The sequence below is a fragment of the Enhydra lutris genome, unplaced genomic scaffold (assembly GCF_002288905.1).
Source record: "Enhydra lutris kenyoni isolate GAN:26980312 unplaced genomic scaffold, ASM228890v2 scaffoldscaffold41, whole genome shotgun sequence".
In the NCBI taxonomy this organism is placed as follows: Eukaryota; Metazoa; Chordata; class Mammalia; order Carnivora; family Mustelidae; genus Enhydra; species Enhydra lutris.
Window position 1 is genome coordinate 12209380 of NW_019154125.1, and position 15420 is coordinate 12224799.

The window sequence follows — 15420 nt, forward strand, 5'->3', positions numbered from 1 at the left end:
CCCTTTGCCATATTGGGTAAATTCTCTCCAATAATTCTTTCCAATATACCTTCTGCTCCCCTCTCTGTTTCGTCTTCTTCTGGAATCCCAATTATTCTAATGTTGTTTCATCTTATGGTGTCACTTATCTCTCGAATTCTCCCCTCGTGGTATCACTTATCTCTCAAATTCTCCCCTCTTGGTCCAGTAGCTTTTTGTCACTCTTTTGCTCAGCTTCTTTATTCTCTGTCATTTGGTCTTCTATATCGCTAATTCTTTCTTCTGCCTCATTTATCCTAGCAGTGAGAGCCTCCATTTTTGATTGCACCTCATTAATAGCTTTTTTGATTTCAAACTTTGTTAGATTTTAGTTCTTTTATTTCTCCAGAAAGGGCTTTTATATCTCCCAGGAGGGTTTCTCTAATATCTTCCATGCCTTTTTCGAGCCCGGCTAGAACCTTGAGAATCATCATTCTGAACTCTAGATCTGACATATTACCAATGTCTGTATTGATTAGGTCCCTAGCCTTTGGTACTGCCTCTTGTTCTCTTTTTTGTGGTGAATTTTTCCGCCTTGTCATTTTGTCCAGATAAGAGTATGTGAAGGAGCAAGTAAAATACTAAAAGGGTGGCAACAACCCCAGGAAAATATGCTTTAGCCAAATCAGAAGAGATCCCAAATCGTGAGGGGGGAGAAACCTTCAGAAAGAGGTTCAGAAAGAAAAACAAAAAACAAAAACAATTAAAAAAAGAAAACGAATAAAGAAAAAATATAAAAATAAAAAAATATATATATTAGATAAACTAGTTTAAAAACGTTAAAAAAGAAAAGGGTAAAAGTTAAAAAAAATTTGGCAGAAGAAGAGAAAAAAATTGAAAAAGAAAAAAAAATTAAATTAATTGCAAGGCTAAAGAATCATGGGGAGAAAGCCATGAGTTCCGTGCTTTGCTTTCTCCTCCTCTGGAATTCCGCTGCTCTCCTTGGTATTGAAACTGCAGTCCTTGGTAGGTGAACTTGGTCCTGGCTGGGTTTCTTGTTGCTTTTCTGGGGGAGGGGCCTGTCGTAGTGATTCTCAAGTGTCTTTGCCCCAGGCGGAATTGCACCGCCCTTACCGGGGGCTGGGCTGAGTAATCCTCTTGGGTTTGCTTTCGGGAGCTTTTGTTCCCTGAGCGCTTTCTGTAGAGTTCCGGAGGACGGGAATGAAGATGGCGGCCTCCCGGTCTCCGGCCGGGAGGAGCCGAGAGCCCGGGGCCCCACTCCTTAGTGCGCCCTCAGAGAACAGCGCCCAATTACTCCCGTCACCCTGCCTCCGGCCACACTCCAAGCTGACTGAGCCTGCGACCGGTTCAAGGTAACCCCGAGCTTAGAGCTCACTCCTCGGCTCTGTCTCTGTAGCTGGCTTCCCCGTTCTAATACCTGTAAGCTCTGCGACACTCAGACACCCCCGATCCTTCTGTGACCCTGTGGGACCTGAGGCCACGCTGACCCCCGCGTGGTCTTCATCCGGTTAAGCCTCTGGAGCGATGTCCCTCAGCGGAACTGACTTTTAAAAGTCCTGATTTTGTGCTCCGTTGCTCTGCCGCTTGCTGGGATCCGGCCCCTCCCTCCGCAGTCTATCTTCCCGTCGCTTTGGATTCACTTCTCCGCCAGTCCTACCTTTCATAAAGTGGTTGATTTTCTGTTTCTAGAATTGCTGTTCTTCTTCTTCTTCAATCTCCCGTTGGATTTGTAGGTGTTTGCAATCTTTAGATAAGCTATCTAGCTGATCTCCGCTCCTGAAGTAGTCTCAGCCTGCTACTTCTCCGCCATCTTGACTCCTCCCTCCCTTTTTTTTTTTTTAAAGATTTTATTTATATACTTGACAGAGAGAGACACAGTGAGAGAGGGAACAGAAGCAGGGGTTGTGGGAGAGGGAGAAGCAGGTTTCCTGCTGAGCAGGGAGCCTGGTGCAGGGCTCCATCCCAGGACCCTGGGATCAGGACCTGAGTGGAAAACAGACACTTAATGACTTAGCCATCCAGGCCACCCTGTGAAGTGATATTTCATTGTGGTTTTGATTTGTATTTCTCGGATGACTGGTGATATTCTTATGTACCTGTTGGTCTTTTGTATGCCTTCTTTGAAAAAATGTCTGTTCAGATACTCTGCCCATATTAAAATTTTGTTGTTATTGAGTTGTAGGAGTTTTCATATATTAACCTCTTGTCAGGTACATATTTTGCAAATATTTTCTCCCATCCTATAGGATACCTTTTCATTTTGTTTATTTTGTTTATTTTTATTTTTTTCCTGTGCAGAATCTCTTAAATGTAGTGGATCTAGGAGACTGTGCAGACCTTTTTAGTTTGATGTTACCTTCTTGTTGATTTTTGCTTTTGTTGACTATGCTTTAGTGTCATATATAAAAGATTGTTGCCAAGACCAGGGTCAGGGAGCTTTCCCCCATGTATTCTTTTAGGAATTTGATAGCTTCCGATCTTATGGTTAAGTCTTTAAATCCGTTTTGAGTTAATTTTTGTGAGTAGTGTGAGATAGGGCTCCATTTTCATTTTTCTGCATGTTGTTATCCAGTTTTCCTAATGTTGTTGCAAAGACTATCCTTTCCACATTGAGTATTCTTGGCTCCCATGTCAAATACTAGCTGACTTTATACGTGGGGTTTTTTATTTGGGTTCTTTCTTCTGCTCATCTAGTCTGTGTGTCTATTTTATGCTACTGCTATACTATTTTGATCAATATAGCTTTGTAGTTTAGTTAAATCAGGAAGTATCATGTTTCCAGCTTCGTTGTTCTTTCTCAAGACTGCTTTGGCTATTCATGGTTTTTTGTGATTCCACACAAATTTTAGGATTGTTTTTTCTACTCCTATGAAAAATGTCATTGGAATTTTGGTAAGGATTGACTTCACTAATTTCCATATGTTAAGTTAAATTTCCTTCTGTGTTTATTTAGTATAATTATTAGGAATATAATTTGTCTACAAAAATAAATTTTAAAAATTTCATATTTTGGTATTGTTGACTTGAAATTGTTATTATAGGATTTTTTTGGTGGGGTTGAGGGGAGGCATTTGACAGGTCTTCTTTACCATCTTGGTGAAAGCTTTCTTCAGAGCTTGTTTTTGTCCCTAAGCCTGAACATGGTCTTCGCTTAGAAATACTGGTCAATTTAATGAACAGTTTATTTGTATAAATACAGTTATACAATGTAGAGGTAAGAGTGCTGACCCCCTGTGGTGTTAAAAAAATCCATGTATAACTTTAGACTTCCCCAGAACTTAATAATGAATAGCGTATTGTTGACTGGAAGCCTTACTGATAAAATAAATGGCCAAGTATACATATTTTATATATTATATGTATTATATTACTGTATTCTTACAATAAAGTAAACTAGAAAGAAGAAAGTGTTAAGAAAATCATGAGGAAGAGAAAATACATTTCCAGTACTGTACTGGAATTTTGAAAACATCCTCATGTACGTGGGCCTGCACAAGACAAACCCATGTTGTTTTTGGGTCAAGTGTATTTAGGCTTCTGTTGCTCTTTTTGTAAGTACTTAATAAATGGAAAAATCACAGAAGAAAACTAGGGGATTTTCCAGGATGTCACAAAACTCTTCTCATAATTGTTCAAGCAAGAGAGGTTTTTTTTTTTTTTTTTAAATTACACTACCCTTTGTCCCTTTTAGGTTAATTGGAAGGGAAAGAAGGAGACTGACTGAGAACTTCTAATAGAGATACTTGAAGAAACTCTTAGTATCCTGAGTACTCTAGGTGGCTAATGAACAAACAGAGAGTTCACTGGGAACTCTCAGAAGCTCAGGAACAGGCTGTGAGAAAGGCTTTGATGGATTTAGTTGTAAACATATTCAGTGTTTTGAGACTTGTCTGGGTCAGTAATTTAAAATGTTTGGTTAAGCCAGGAAGTAAGCAAGGAATCAGAAGTTCGATTTTATTATGGGACAAGTGTACAGCAAAGAAATAATGATCTGTGATACAGTCATTGCATTAAGGTGATAGTTAACTTGAGAATAGAGGAGGAGAGAAAGTGCAAGAGAAAGTTCAGAGACCTGAGACTATCACATGTAAGAAATTACACAGTTTTTCATGTCTTTGTCTAACTCAGAACTTTTTGGAAAAATCGACTGAAAGAGAAACTCGCCAAGAATATGCTCTGGCTATGATTCAGTGCAAAGTTCTGAAACAGTTGGAGAACTTGGAACAGCAGAAGTATGATGATGAAGATATCAGTGAAGATATAAAATTTCTTTTGGAAAAACTTGGTGAGAGTGTCCAAGATCTTAGGTATGTAATTTTTAAAAATTCTTACAGGCTGGATATATAGGGCCTTGTTTGAGTTTCCTAGTATTTTAAGAAAGTCTTAATTTGTTACTAACCATAAACTCAAAAGAGTTCACTAAAACTCTTGTGTCTTCTGTTAAGGATTGGGGGATATGAGGGACAAAAACTCAAAACAGACTGGCTCATCACTATGGTAGCAGTTAATTATAGCTATGTATTATCTCTTCTCTTTTGGGGAAATTCCCACCATTCTCTTATCTGAAATCTGACTGGTTGTACTCCCATAGGATGTTCATGTCACCCTAGAACCCCTTAAGAATCTCCCCCGGTTTAGAATCTTTTTAAGCAGTACCGGTTAATTTGTGGAGGAGGTTTGGTCATAAATGAAATGAGTATTTTTTTTTTCCTGCTTTTGTAAGTTCCTATTGGTATCATCTATTTTTTATTTTTTAGAGAGCGAGAGAGCACGCAGTGTGTTTGTGTGTGTGGGGGGGCAGGTGTGGGGGTGGTTGGGTAGGAGGGGCAAATGGAGAGGGAGAGAAAGAACCTCAAGCAGTCTCCATTCCCAGCATGAGCCCAGTATGATGCTTGATCTCAAGAACCTGAGATCATGATCTGAGTGGAAATCAAGAGTTGGACGCCTAAACAACTGAGCCACCCAGGTGCCTCTATTTATTTTTTATATTAAAAATTATGCAAATGATGTACAATGCAATAAGAAAAAAAAAATCCTTGTGTAGTTCAGAAGGGACTTCATGTCTCCTCCACATAGTTGTCCCCAGCCTCATTTCCTGTGTTTACTTCCAAAAAATCCTAGCTCTGCCCCTCCAGCATGCTAAACACACATACAAATGGGGTTCTGTATACTCTTCTGGACCTTGTTCCTTTTTATTTCATAATGTATTGGTGGTCTTTCCCCTAAATCTATGTATTCTTTGTTTTTAAACTATTGATAAATCTTTAGAAGAGAATTACTGTCTAGAAGTAGATCTTTCTTTGTAGTTGGTTTGGGTTTGGGAGCTAGGCTGAGCCAAGTTTGAATTGTTTGGCTACTTTCTTCCTGTGTAGCCTTCACAAGCTTCTTGACTTTTTAAAGTGTCAGTTTTCCTTTTGGTAAAATAGCAATGAAAATTCTAACCTTGTAGGATTTGTTGTGAGTTTTCAAGTGTCTAGCAAGTGTCTAGCCTTCAGTATAGTATGTGTTCCAGAAATGTAAATTTATGAGATAATGCAATGCAGTTTGTAATCCCAAGGCCCAAATGCTTTTATGGAGAAGGGTGTATCACTCACATCAGTGATTTGTAATGGAGTTTTGTGGAGAGAAGTGAATGATTTTAATTTTAAATATATATTTTAAGTATATATAATTTTAATTTTAAATATTTTAAATATGATTTTAAATATGAATTTATATATTTTTATATATAATTTTATATATGAATATATAATTTTAAATATGAATAAATTTTAAATATAATTTTAAATATGAATAAATTGATTGTAATAAAGTAGCCCGGCCAGCAGTAGACTTGCAATTTTTATAAATTATGTTTTATAAGTTCATTTAAAAAATTTATTATCAGTTCTCCTGTAATAATGATTTAAGATCTCTTTAAAAAATAATATTAGTGATACTTAGCTTTCTAAGTTATTTAATCCATGTTAGCCAATTTTTTTTTTTTTTGCCGATTTTTAATACTTACTGATTTTTTCATGTTGAATTTGGTAATTTGAAAAATACTGGTATTTACATTAATGCCAGTAGGGTGATGGGAGCAGGTAAAAGAGCTTTGTCTCTGTTTTCCTGTTACAGGTTTAGGATATTAATATTAAATGATATTAGCTTACTTCTTACACAGACTGGCTTTACATTAAAATGAATTACTATTTTATTCAACAAGACACTCTGTTCAACTTGACCAGTAAAATCCTGGTTATTACGAATTACCAATCAGTATTGAAATGGCTAATTCTTTTTTAAGTTTTTCACTTGAAGGGATATTCAAGCTTGTCCTATCACTGTCCACTGGCTAACAACATTAAACATGTTTTATATTATAAAATTTTGAATAGTTAAGTTACTTGATACATAGTGAATGATTTTTGAATTAAATTGCATTGCAGTTTGCTATATGCACAGGGTTTTTTGTTTTCAATTAATCTGTAATGTGTTAATTTAGTGAATTAACTCTGCAGTGTATGTAATCACATTATTCAATATTATATTCATATGTGTATTTTTATTTGTATAGTGTGGTGTATGGTTTTTGACATTTGTAGTATTAGAAAATGCTATTTTATTTTATATTTAGGTAACATACTTTTATATAAATTTACATTAATGTATCTAGTGGGCGGCAGATGTAGTATTTTAAGTGGCATGGTGGAAACTGCTAGATTATCAGATACTTTGCTGGTATTCATTTATTTATTAGGATGAAGATTTGAAAGCAGGTGCTCCTTTTAATATCTCATGATGAACATTCAAATTGACAGGAATATTGGACATTAGGACCTTGAATAAATTTCACATGATTTATTAAAGATTATTCAAGCTGTTGAAACTGTTTAGTGGTAGTTTGTTAATGTACAAAGGTTTGTCAGTCTTTGCAGTTAAATCATCAGTGAAGATTTTTTTTTTTCCTACTAAGGTATAGTTGACATGGTAAAAATGTTTTATTTTGCTTAAGTTTCGAGTAACTCTTAGATTCTCCTAAACTTTGAATTCTTTAAAAATTTTTTTAGCTCATTTGATGAATACAGTTCAGAACTTAAATCTGGAAGATTGGAGTGGAGTCCTGTGCACAAATCTGAGAAATTTTGGAGAGAAAATGCTGTGAGGTTGAATGAGAAGAATTATGAGCTCTTAAAGTAAGTCGTTAAATTCCAGTTTACACTGTTAATACCTGTTGTACCACATCCTTGCCAACATGTTTTTGTTAGTCTTTAAAAATTTTTAGCCATTTCATGATTTTAATTTGTATTTTCTTGTTTCCTATGTGGTTGGATACATTGTCATATTCTTATTGGTCATTTGGATATATGTTTTTCCAGAATCGACTGTTCAAGCATCTAAAAAATTTTTTTAGGGGCACCTGGGTGGTTCAGTCAGTTAAGCATCTGCCTTCAGCTCAGGTCATGAACACTGCTCAGCGGGGAGCCTGATTGTCCCTCTCCCCTGTTCATTCTTTCTTGTGGGCACTTTCTCTCTCAAATAAATAAATAAAAATCTTTTTAAAAAACACCCTTTTTTAAAGATTTTATTTATTTATTTGAAAGAGAGAGTGAGAGAGACAGTGTTCCTACGAGCAGGGTGCGGGTGCTCAGAGGAGGAGGGAGAGAGGGGAGAAAGAATCTCAAGCCCACTCCACTCTGAGCTTGGAGCCCGAAGCCGGGCTCCATCTCAAGACCCTGAGATGGAGACCCTCAAGACCCTGAGCCAAAACCAAGAGTAAGACACATAACCACTGAGCCAAAAAGGCCCCCCTAGGGCCTTTCAAGAAGGCATACTCTCCTCCGGAATTGAAATAAAAACTTGAAGAAAAAAAAAGAAAAAAAAACTCTTTTATTGTCATTTTAATGAGATATCTAGAAGGAGGAGACGAAATATATATAAGTGTCCAGTGGGCAGTTTTATGTAGACCTTACACAGATTTATCCTTATTGTTTATACTTATTTTCCCTGTATTACCAAAAAGGATACATTATGCTTATTTAAACATTTGGCAAACCAGAGTAAGTGATTGATAGACACTGGCGACTGATGGAGAATGGATGGGGGAAGAAGTGGATTATCTTTTCAGCATTGTTGTGCTCCTTTGAGTTTTTAAAAGTAGCAAAATGAGCTTGAATAATGCTTTTAAATCTAGTTTTTGGAGAACTTGAATATAATGGAGGGGAGCTGTTTTATAAATTATTACTAAAGCATTATGTGTATTTTTATTATGATACACTTAAAGAGCCTTTTGCATGTTCTGTTTTCTGTCATTAGGTTTTAAATTTTGTGGTTCCTTTATATTACTCTTTACCTTCTTACGAGCCTTTGTGGTTTTTGTAAATAACCAGAAACAATGACATGTCGAACTTCAGTTTTAGAGAAATTTGAAGTCATTGTTTGTTCTTAGTTTCCATTCTTTTTTTCTTTTAAAGATTTAAAAAATTTATTTATTTTAAAGAAAGAGAGCATGAGTGTATATATTTGTGTGAGTTGGGAGCGGGTGAGGGGGCGGAGGAGGGACAAGCAGACTCCTGATATGAGGCTTAACATGACCCTGAGATCATGACCTGAGCTGAAATCAGGAGTCAGACACTTAACTGACTGAGCCACCCAGCTACCCCCTCAGCTTCTGTTCTTATAAGTCGTCTGTATGGAAATGATTGGCAAGGAGAGGCATGCTAGTGCCGCTCTTCAAACTAGCTGATAAAATAGATACAGAAGAAATCTTCATTCTGTTGTTAAAAAAAAAAAAACCACAAAACCCAGTGAATACTAGCCTTCTTTTTATCTGTGGAGAACTGTACTTACCTGAGACTTTGACCTCTTTTATCAGGTAATTTCAAACTTACAAGTATACAGTGTAAGTTCATTTTTTCTCGATCAATTTTAGTATGATAGTATACAGAAAGTACTTTGTAGTCTTACATGTTAAAATTTTGAAATAAGTACGTATTTTCAATAAGGAAATATTCTGAAATGTAAGAAACCATGCAGATGGTAATTTCATATGGTTTCACTTACTTATGGAGCATAAGGAATAACATGGAAGACATTAGGAGAAGGAAAGGAAAAGTGAAGTGGGGTAAATTGGAGGGGAAGCATGAGAGACTGTGGACTCTGAGAAACAAACTGAGGGTTTTGGAGGGGTTGAGGGTGGGGGATGGGTGAGCCTGGTGGTGTGTATTAAGGAGGCCATGTATTGCATGGAGCACTGGGTGTGGTGTATAAACAATGATTCTTGGAACACTGAAAAAAATAAAATAAAATTAAGATGTTAAAAATAAAAGCAGAATCTGAAGGTGCAAACAAGCTTTTAAAACAGAGGAAAAACATTGTGAAAGTGAACAAGAACAAATTTGTGGAGTGATCAGTCAGAATAATAATATAAATTCTGTTTTGGATTTGAATAAGCCTACTTTCCAAGATTACATTTTCAACCAGATGTCAGAGTCAGAATTCACATTTCTTCTAACCCCAAAGCTGTGTTGCTGTCTTGATCCCATTGGAGTGTCTGACAGAATCTCAGCTGTGGTTAATGTGGTAATTGAGATTTGGCTCTTGATTAATGAATCTATTGTTGACTTAACACCTGTATTGAGGGGGGAGACAAGATGGCAGGGAAGTAGGAGGAGGCGCCGTTTCAACCTGTACCCTAAAGTGAGCTGATTATCTACCAAAGAACTCTGATCACCCATGAAATCATCCTGAGATTAGAATTATACACTTGATCTCTATGGGGGCAGGTAAAGGGGAGTGGGAACATTGGACTGATATCGGAAGATAAACAAAACGGGGATGGAGCCACCAGAAGCGACCCATTGGAAAGTAATACCCCAATACAAGAGTGTCCTGCGACTGGGGACCAGCTTTAACTTGGAGTCTGGTTGAAAGCACTCAAAGAGCAAAGGATCGTGGGGGGAAATTGTGGGAATCAGGGTGGTTAGGGACAGGGGTTTAAGTCCCCAGACCCAGGACAGCCACCCGTGGTGCTGAGCCAGAGAGAGTGCTGCGAAGAAACCAGGTCTTAGTCCCTGAGAGCCTCTGGGTGGTGGCTCTTGTGAAGGGCAGGGAGCCTCCCCAGCTGGCAGAACCACAGCCTTTTGCACTCTCCACGCGTACCATGCTACCAGAGTCTGAGTCGCCCCCCACACCCCTGCCTGAGAGAGGTGCCTGCAGGGGCCAGCCAGCACTCCCTTGGACCGGGGAGTCTGAACACTCCCAGCCTGGGCCAGCGGGAAAATCTCAGTGCGCTCTCACTGCTTAGAACCTCTCCGGTGGTCTGGAGCTGCCCAGACAGCCGAGGTTATGGTGGTTTTGGGTACAAGCAGGAGTTCCTGTGACCCCGTAGACCGTGACTGGGAACATGCCTGGGAACGTGTTCTGCCAGCGGCCGAGGGGGAGTTTATGTGCTCTGGAGCACCCAGAGGGGAACAGACTGAGGCTTCTCTCTGAGAGGGAAGTCTGGGTGCAGTTTCTTTCCTATAAACCTCCAAAAACCATCAAAAGCTGCCAAGGAGAGAGAAAACAAATGAACAAACAAACAAAATCTCCAGAGAACAAAAGCCTGAAAAACCGGTTTCCTCAGAGCCCACCCCCTTGATGGGGGCAGGAGGACTTAACTCTAGGGACATTGCCTGAAAACCCTTGCAGCAGGCCCCTCCCCCAGAAAACTAACCCCCCCCAAAAAAGACAGGACAACCACCACTACTTCATAGATACAACTTTTATTTTTAATTCATTCCCACAATTCTGGTTCATTTCTCTCTCTCTTTCTCTCTCTCTGTCTCTCTCTCTCTCTATATATATATATAACTTTTTAACCTATTTACCATCACAGTGAGATGTCCAGTACATCAAATTCCACAATAACCTTTTAACCTGAACTTTTTTTTTTTATTTGACAGAGAGGGAGAGATCACAAGTAGGCAGAGATTCAGGCAGAGAGAGAAGGGGAGGCAGGCTCCCCGCCGAGCAGAGAGCCGAATGAGGGGCTCAATCCCAGGACCCTGAGATCATGACCTGAGCCCAAGGCAGAGGCTTAACCCACTGATCCACCCAGGCGCCCCTAACCTGAACTTTTTGATACATATACCTGTGTTTTTCTTCTGCTTTTCTATTTTTAAATTTTTTTAAAATTTTATTTTAGTTTATTCTTTTTTAAAAAAAATATTCATATAGAGTTAATCTTCAAGGTAATTCCCTTTCCCCAATCAATACTACCCCTATAGGTAAACCAGTTTTTAATCCCCCTTTATCTTAGGAAAGTTGAGTCCATTAACAAAGATATCAAGATACATCCTAGCAAATAGGATCCAACAGCACATTAAAAAGATTATCCACCATGACCAGATGGGACTCATCCCTGGGTTGCAAGGATGGTTCATCATTTGCAAATCAATCAATGTGATAGAACAAATCAATAAGAGAAGAGAGAAGAACCACATGGTCCTTTCAATTGATGCAGAAAAAGCATTTGACAAAATCCAGCATCTGTTCCTGATTAAAACGCTTCAAAGTATAGGGATAGAGGGAACATTCCTGAACTTCATAAAATCTATCTATGAAAAACCCACAGCAAATATCATCCTCAATGGGAAAAAGCTCGCAGCCTTCCCGTTGAGATCAGGAACATGACAAGGATGCCTTCTCTTACCACTCTTGTTCAATATAGTATTAGAAGTCCTAGAAACAGCAGACAACAAAGAGAAATAAAAGGTATCCAAATTGGCAATGAAGAAGTCAAACTCTCTCTCTTTGCAGATGACATGATTCTTTATATGGAAAACCCAAAAGACTCCACCCCCAAACTACTAGAACCCATACAGCAATTCAGTAACGTGGCAGGATACAAAGTCAATGTGGCTTTCTTATACACTAACAATGAAAATACAGAAAGGGAAATTAGAGAATCGATTCCATTTACTATAGCACCAAGAACCATAAAATACCTGGGAACAAACCTAACCAAAGAGGTAAAGGATCTGTACTCGAGGAACTACAGAACACTCATGAAAGAAATTGAAGAAGACACAAAAAGATGGAAGACCATTCCATGCTCTTGGATCGGAAGAATAAACATTGTTAAAATGTCTATACTGCCTAGAGCAATCTGTGCTTTTAATGCCATTCTGATAAAAATTCCACCGGTATTTTTCAAAGAGCTAGAGCAAATAATCCTAAAATTTGTATCGAATCAGAAGAGACCCTGAATTGCTAAGGAAATGTTGAAAAAGAAAAACAAAACTGGCGGCATCACATTGCCTGATTTCAAGTTTTACTACAAAGCTGTGATCACCAGGATAGCATGGTACTGGCATAAAAACAGACACATAGACTAGTGGAACAGAGTAGAGAGCCCAGATATGGACCCTCAACTCTATGGTCAAATAATCTTTGACAAAACAGGAAAAAATATACAGTGGAAAAAAGACGGTCTCTTCAATAAATGGTGCTGGGAAAACTGGACAGCTATGTAGAAGGATGAAACGCGACCATTCTCTTACACCGTACACAAAGATAAACTCAAAATGGATAAAAGACCTCAATGTGAGACAGGAATCCATCGGAATCCTAGAGGAGAACATAGGCAGTAACCTCTTAGATATCATCCACAGCAAATTCTTTCAAGATATGTCTCCAAAGGCAAAGGAAACAAAAGCGAAAATGAACTTTTGGGACTTCATCAAGATCAAAAGCTTTTGCACAGCAAAGGAAACAGTCAACAAAAGAAAGAGGCAACCCACGGAATGGGAGAAGATATTTGCAAATGATAGTACAGACAAAAAGCTGATATCCAGGATATATAAAGAACTTCTCAAACTAAACACACACAAGACAGATAGTCATGTCAAAAAATGGGCAGAAGACGTGAACAGACACTTCTCCAATGAAGACACACAAATGGCTATCAGACACATGAAAAAATGTTCATCATCACTAGCCATCAGGGAGACTCAAATTAGAACCACATTGAGATACCTCCTTACACCAGTTAGAACGGCCAAAATTAACAAGACAGGAAACAACGTGTGTTGGAGAGGATGTGGAGAAAGGGGAACCCTCTTACACTTTGGTGGGAATGCAAGTTGGTGTAGCCAATTTGGGAACAGTGTGGAGATTCCTCAAGAAATTAAAAATAGAGCTTCCCTATGACCCTGCAATTGCACTACTAGGTATTTACCCCAAAGATACAGATGTAGTGAAAAGAAGGGCCATCTGTACCTCAATGTTCGTATCAGCAATGGCCACAGTCGCCAAACTGTGGAAAGAACCAAGATGCCTTTCAACGGATGAATGGATAAGGAAGATGTGGTCCATATATACTATGGAGTATTATGCCTCCATCAGAAAGGATGAATACCCAACTTTTGTATCAACATGGATGGTACTGGACGAGATTATGCTAAGTGAAATAAGTCAAGCAGAGAGAGTCAATTACCATATGGTTTCACTTATTTTTGGAGCATAACAAATAACACGGAGGACATGGGGAGATGGAGAGGAGAAAGGAGTTGAGGGAAATTGGAGGGGAGATGAACCATGAGAGACTATGGACTCTGAAAAACAATCTGAGGGCTTTGAAGGGGTGAAGGATGGGAGGTTGGGGGAGCCTGGTAGTGGATATTATGTAGGGCACATACTGCATACTGGGTGTGGTGCATAAACAATGAATTCTGTTACACTGAAAAGAAATTAAATAAAAAAAGAAGATATGGTCCATATATACAATGGAATATTACACACTCATTAGAAAGGATGAATAACCAACTTTTATGTCAATATGGACGGGACTGGAAGAGATTAAGCTGAGTGAAATAAGTCAATTATCATATGGTTTCACTTACTTGTGGAGAGAGTCAATTATCATATGGTTTCACTTAACTTGTGGAGCATAAGAAATAACACGGAGGACATGGGGAGATGGAGAGAAGGAGTGAGTTGGGGGAAATCAGAGGGGAAGACAGACCATGAGAGACTGTGGACTCTGAGAAACAAATTGAGGTTTTGGAGAGGAGGGGGTGTGGGGTTGGGTGAGCCGGGTGGTGGGTATTAAGGAGGGCACGTATTGCATGGAGCACTGCGTGTGGTGCATAAACAATGAATTATGGAACACTGAAAAAAAATTAAATAAAAAAAAAACTAATGATGTACCATATGGAGACTAACATAACGTAATAAAAAAAATTTTAAAAATGTAAAAAAAAAAAAAAAAACACCATATTCAGAGAAGAGTTGGAGGGAGCTCTTTTTTTGCTTACCACAGAATCTCTTTTTTTGAACCTATTCTTTTGAAAATTTTCATTGATGACTTGAATATAGAAATGGAAAGCATGCTCAGTTTACACATAATAATACAAAAATATTTTCATTGTTGATGAACATATTCAGTGGCCTAAATGGTCGTAAAGGATAGCCATTAAAATCATTTCCATATTTTCTAGATTTGATTTTAGTTACTTCACCATTTTTTTGAGTCTAAGACTATATTTTTCAAATGTTAATGGAGATCTTGTTAAAATGCATATTCTAGCTCTGGAGATCTAGGATTTGTTCTGTAATTCAGCATTTCTAAGCTGATACCAATGCTGTGATTTTGCAGGCCATATTTTGAGTATCAAAGGTCTCTGCTATATGAAGAATGGCTCAGGTTGTATAAGGCAGGCATTGGCAAACTTTTTCTGTAAAGGCCCAGAAAGTAAACAGTGGAGACTCTGTGAGCCATTTGTTCTCTGTCACAACTACTGAGCATCAGTACTGAAGTGCTAAGGGAATTGTGGACAGTATGTAAACTAATGAGTGTGATTGTGTTCTGATGAAACTTCATGTACAAAAACAGGAAGCTGCTGGCTTTGGACTTCAGCTATAATTTGCTAGTTTCTGGTTTAAGGTACTCAGAACAAATATTCTGTTATGCTTTTAGGGAATCTTATGTTGATATTTTCTTATTTCCTAAAATGATATCTTAATAAAAATTCAAAATAATAAAAATAACATCAAAGTACTTCAACCTTTTGAAATTATTAAAATGTTTCAGCTGAATTAAATGTAATTTTAGAATACTTTGCAAGTTGGCCTTTTAAAAAGAGCAAGTTTGAAATTAAAGTAACTGTATGGGAGATTGACTGTATGTCTTGCTTTTTCTTTGTGGGTTTACATGTGCTTGAGTTGAGTGAACTGCCATCATGGTGCAGTTGTGCTTAGCGTGGACTAGAGTCAACAGCTAGTGATTCAAATCTGTTTCAACATTTGTTGTGTCTGTAGGCAGACTGCGGAACTTCTCTGGGTCTCATTTTCTCATTTACGGGTTCTTGTTGTGAGGTATATGTTTACATCGAATTTGGAACATATATGCATATAATAAATCTTCATTTTATCTCTTCTGTTATTTGGAAATGCAGATATCTCAATTAGTCTGGAAGA

The 15420-nt window shown here is 38.0% G+C and overlaps 1 protein-coding gene across 3 annotated transcripts in view; it reads left to right on the plus strand.

Annotated features, from left to right (window-relative positions):
• Positions 1-15420, plus strand: part of LOC111155413 (ATPase H+ transporting V1 subunit H) — a 194806-nt gene that overhangs the window by 115698 nt on the left and 63688 nt on the right. For all 3 annotated transcript variants that reach the window (XM_022515546.1, XM_022515549.1, XM_022515548.1), the window contains 2 exons: positions 4108-4286; positions 7029-7154. In XM_022515546.1, coding sequence (XP_022371254.1) covers positions 4108-4286; positions 7029-7154 — 305 coding nt within the window. The remainder of the gene's footprint in view (positions 1-4107; positions 4287-7028; positions 7155-15420) is intronic.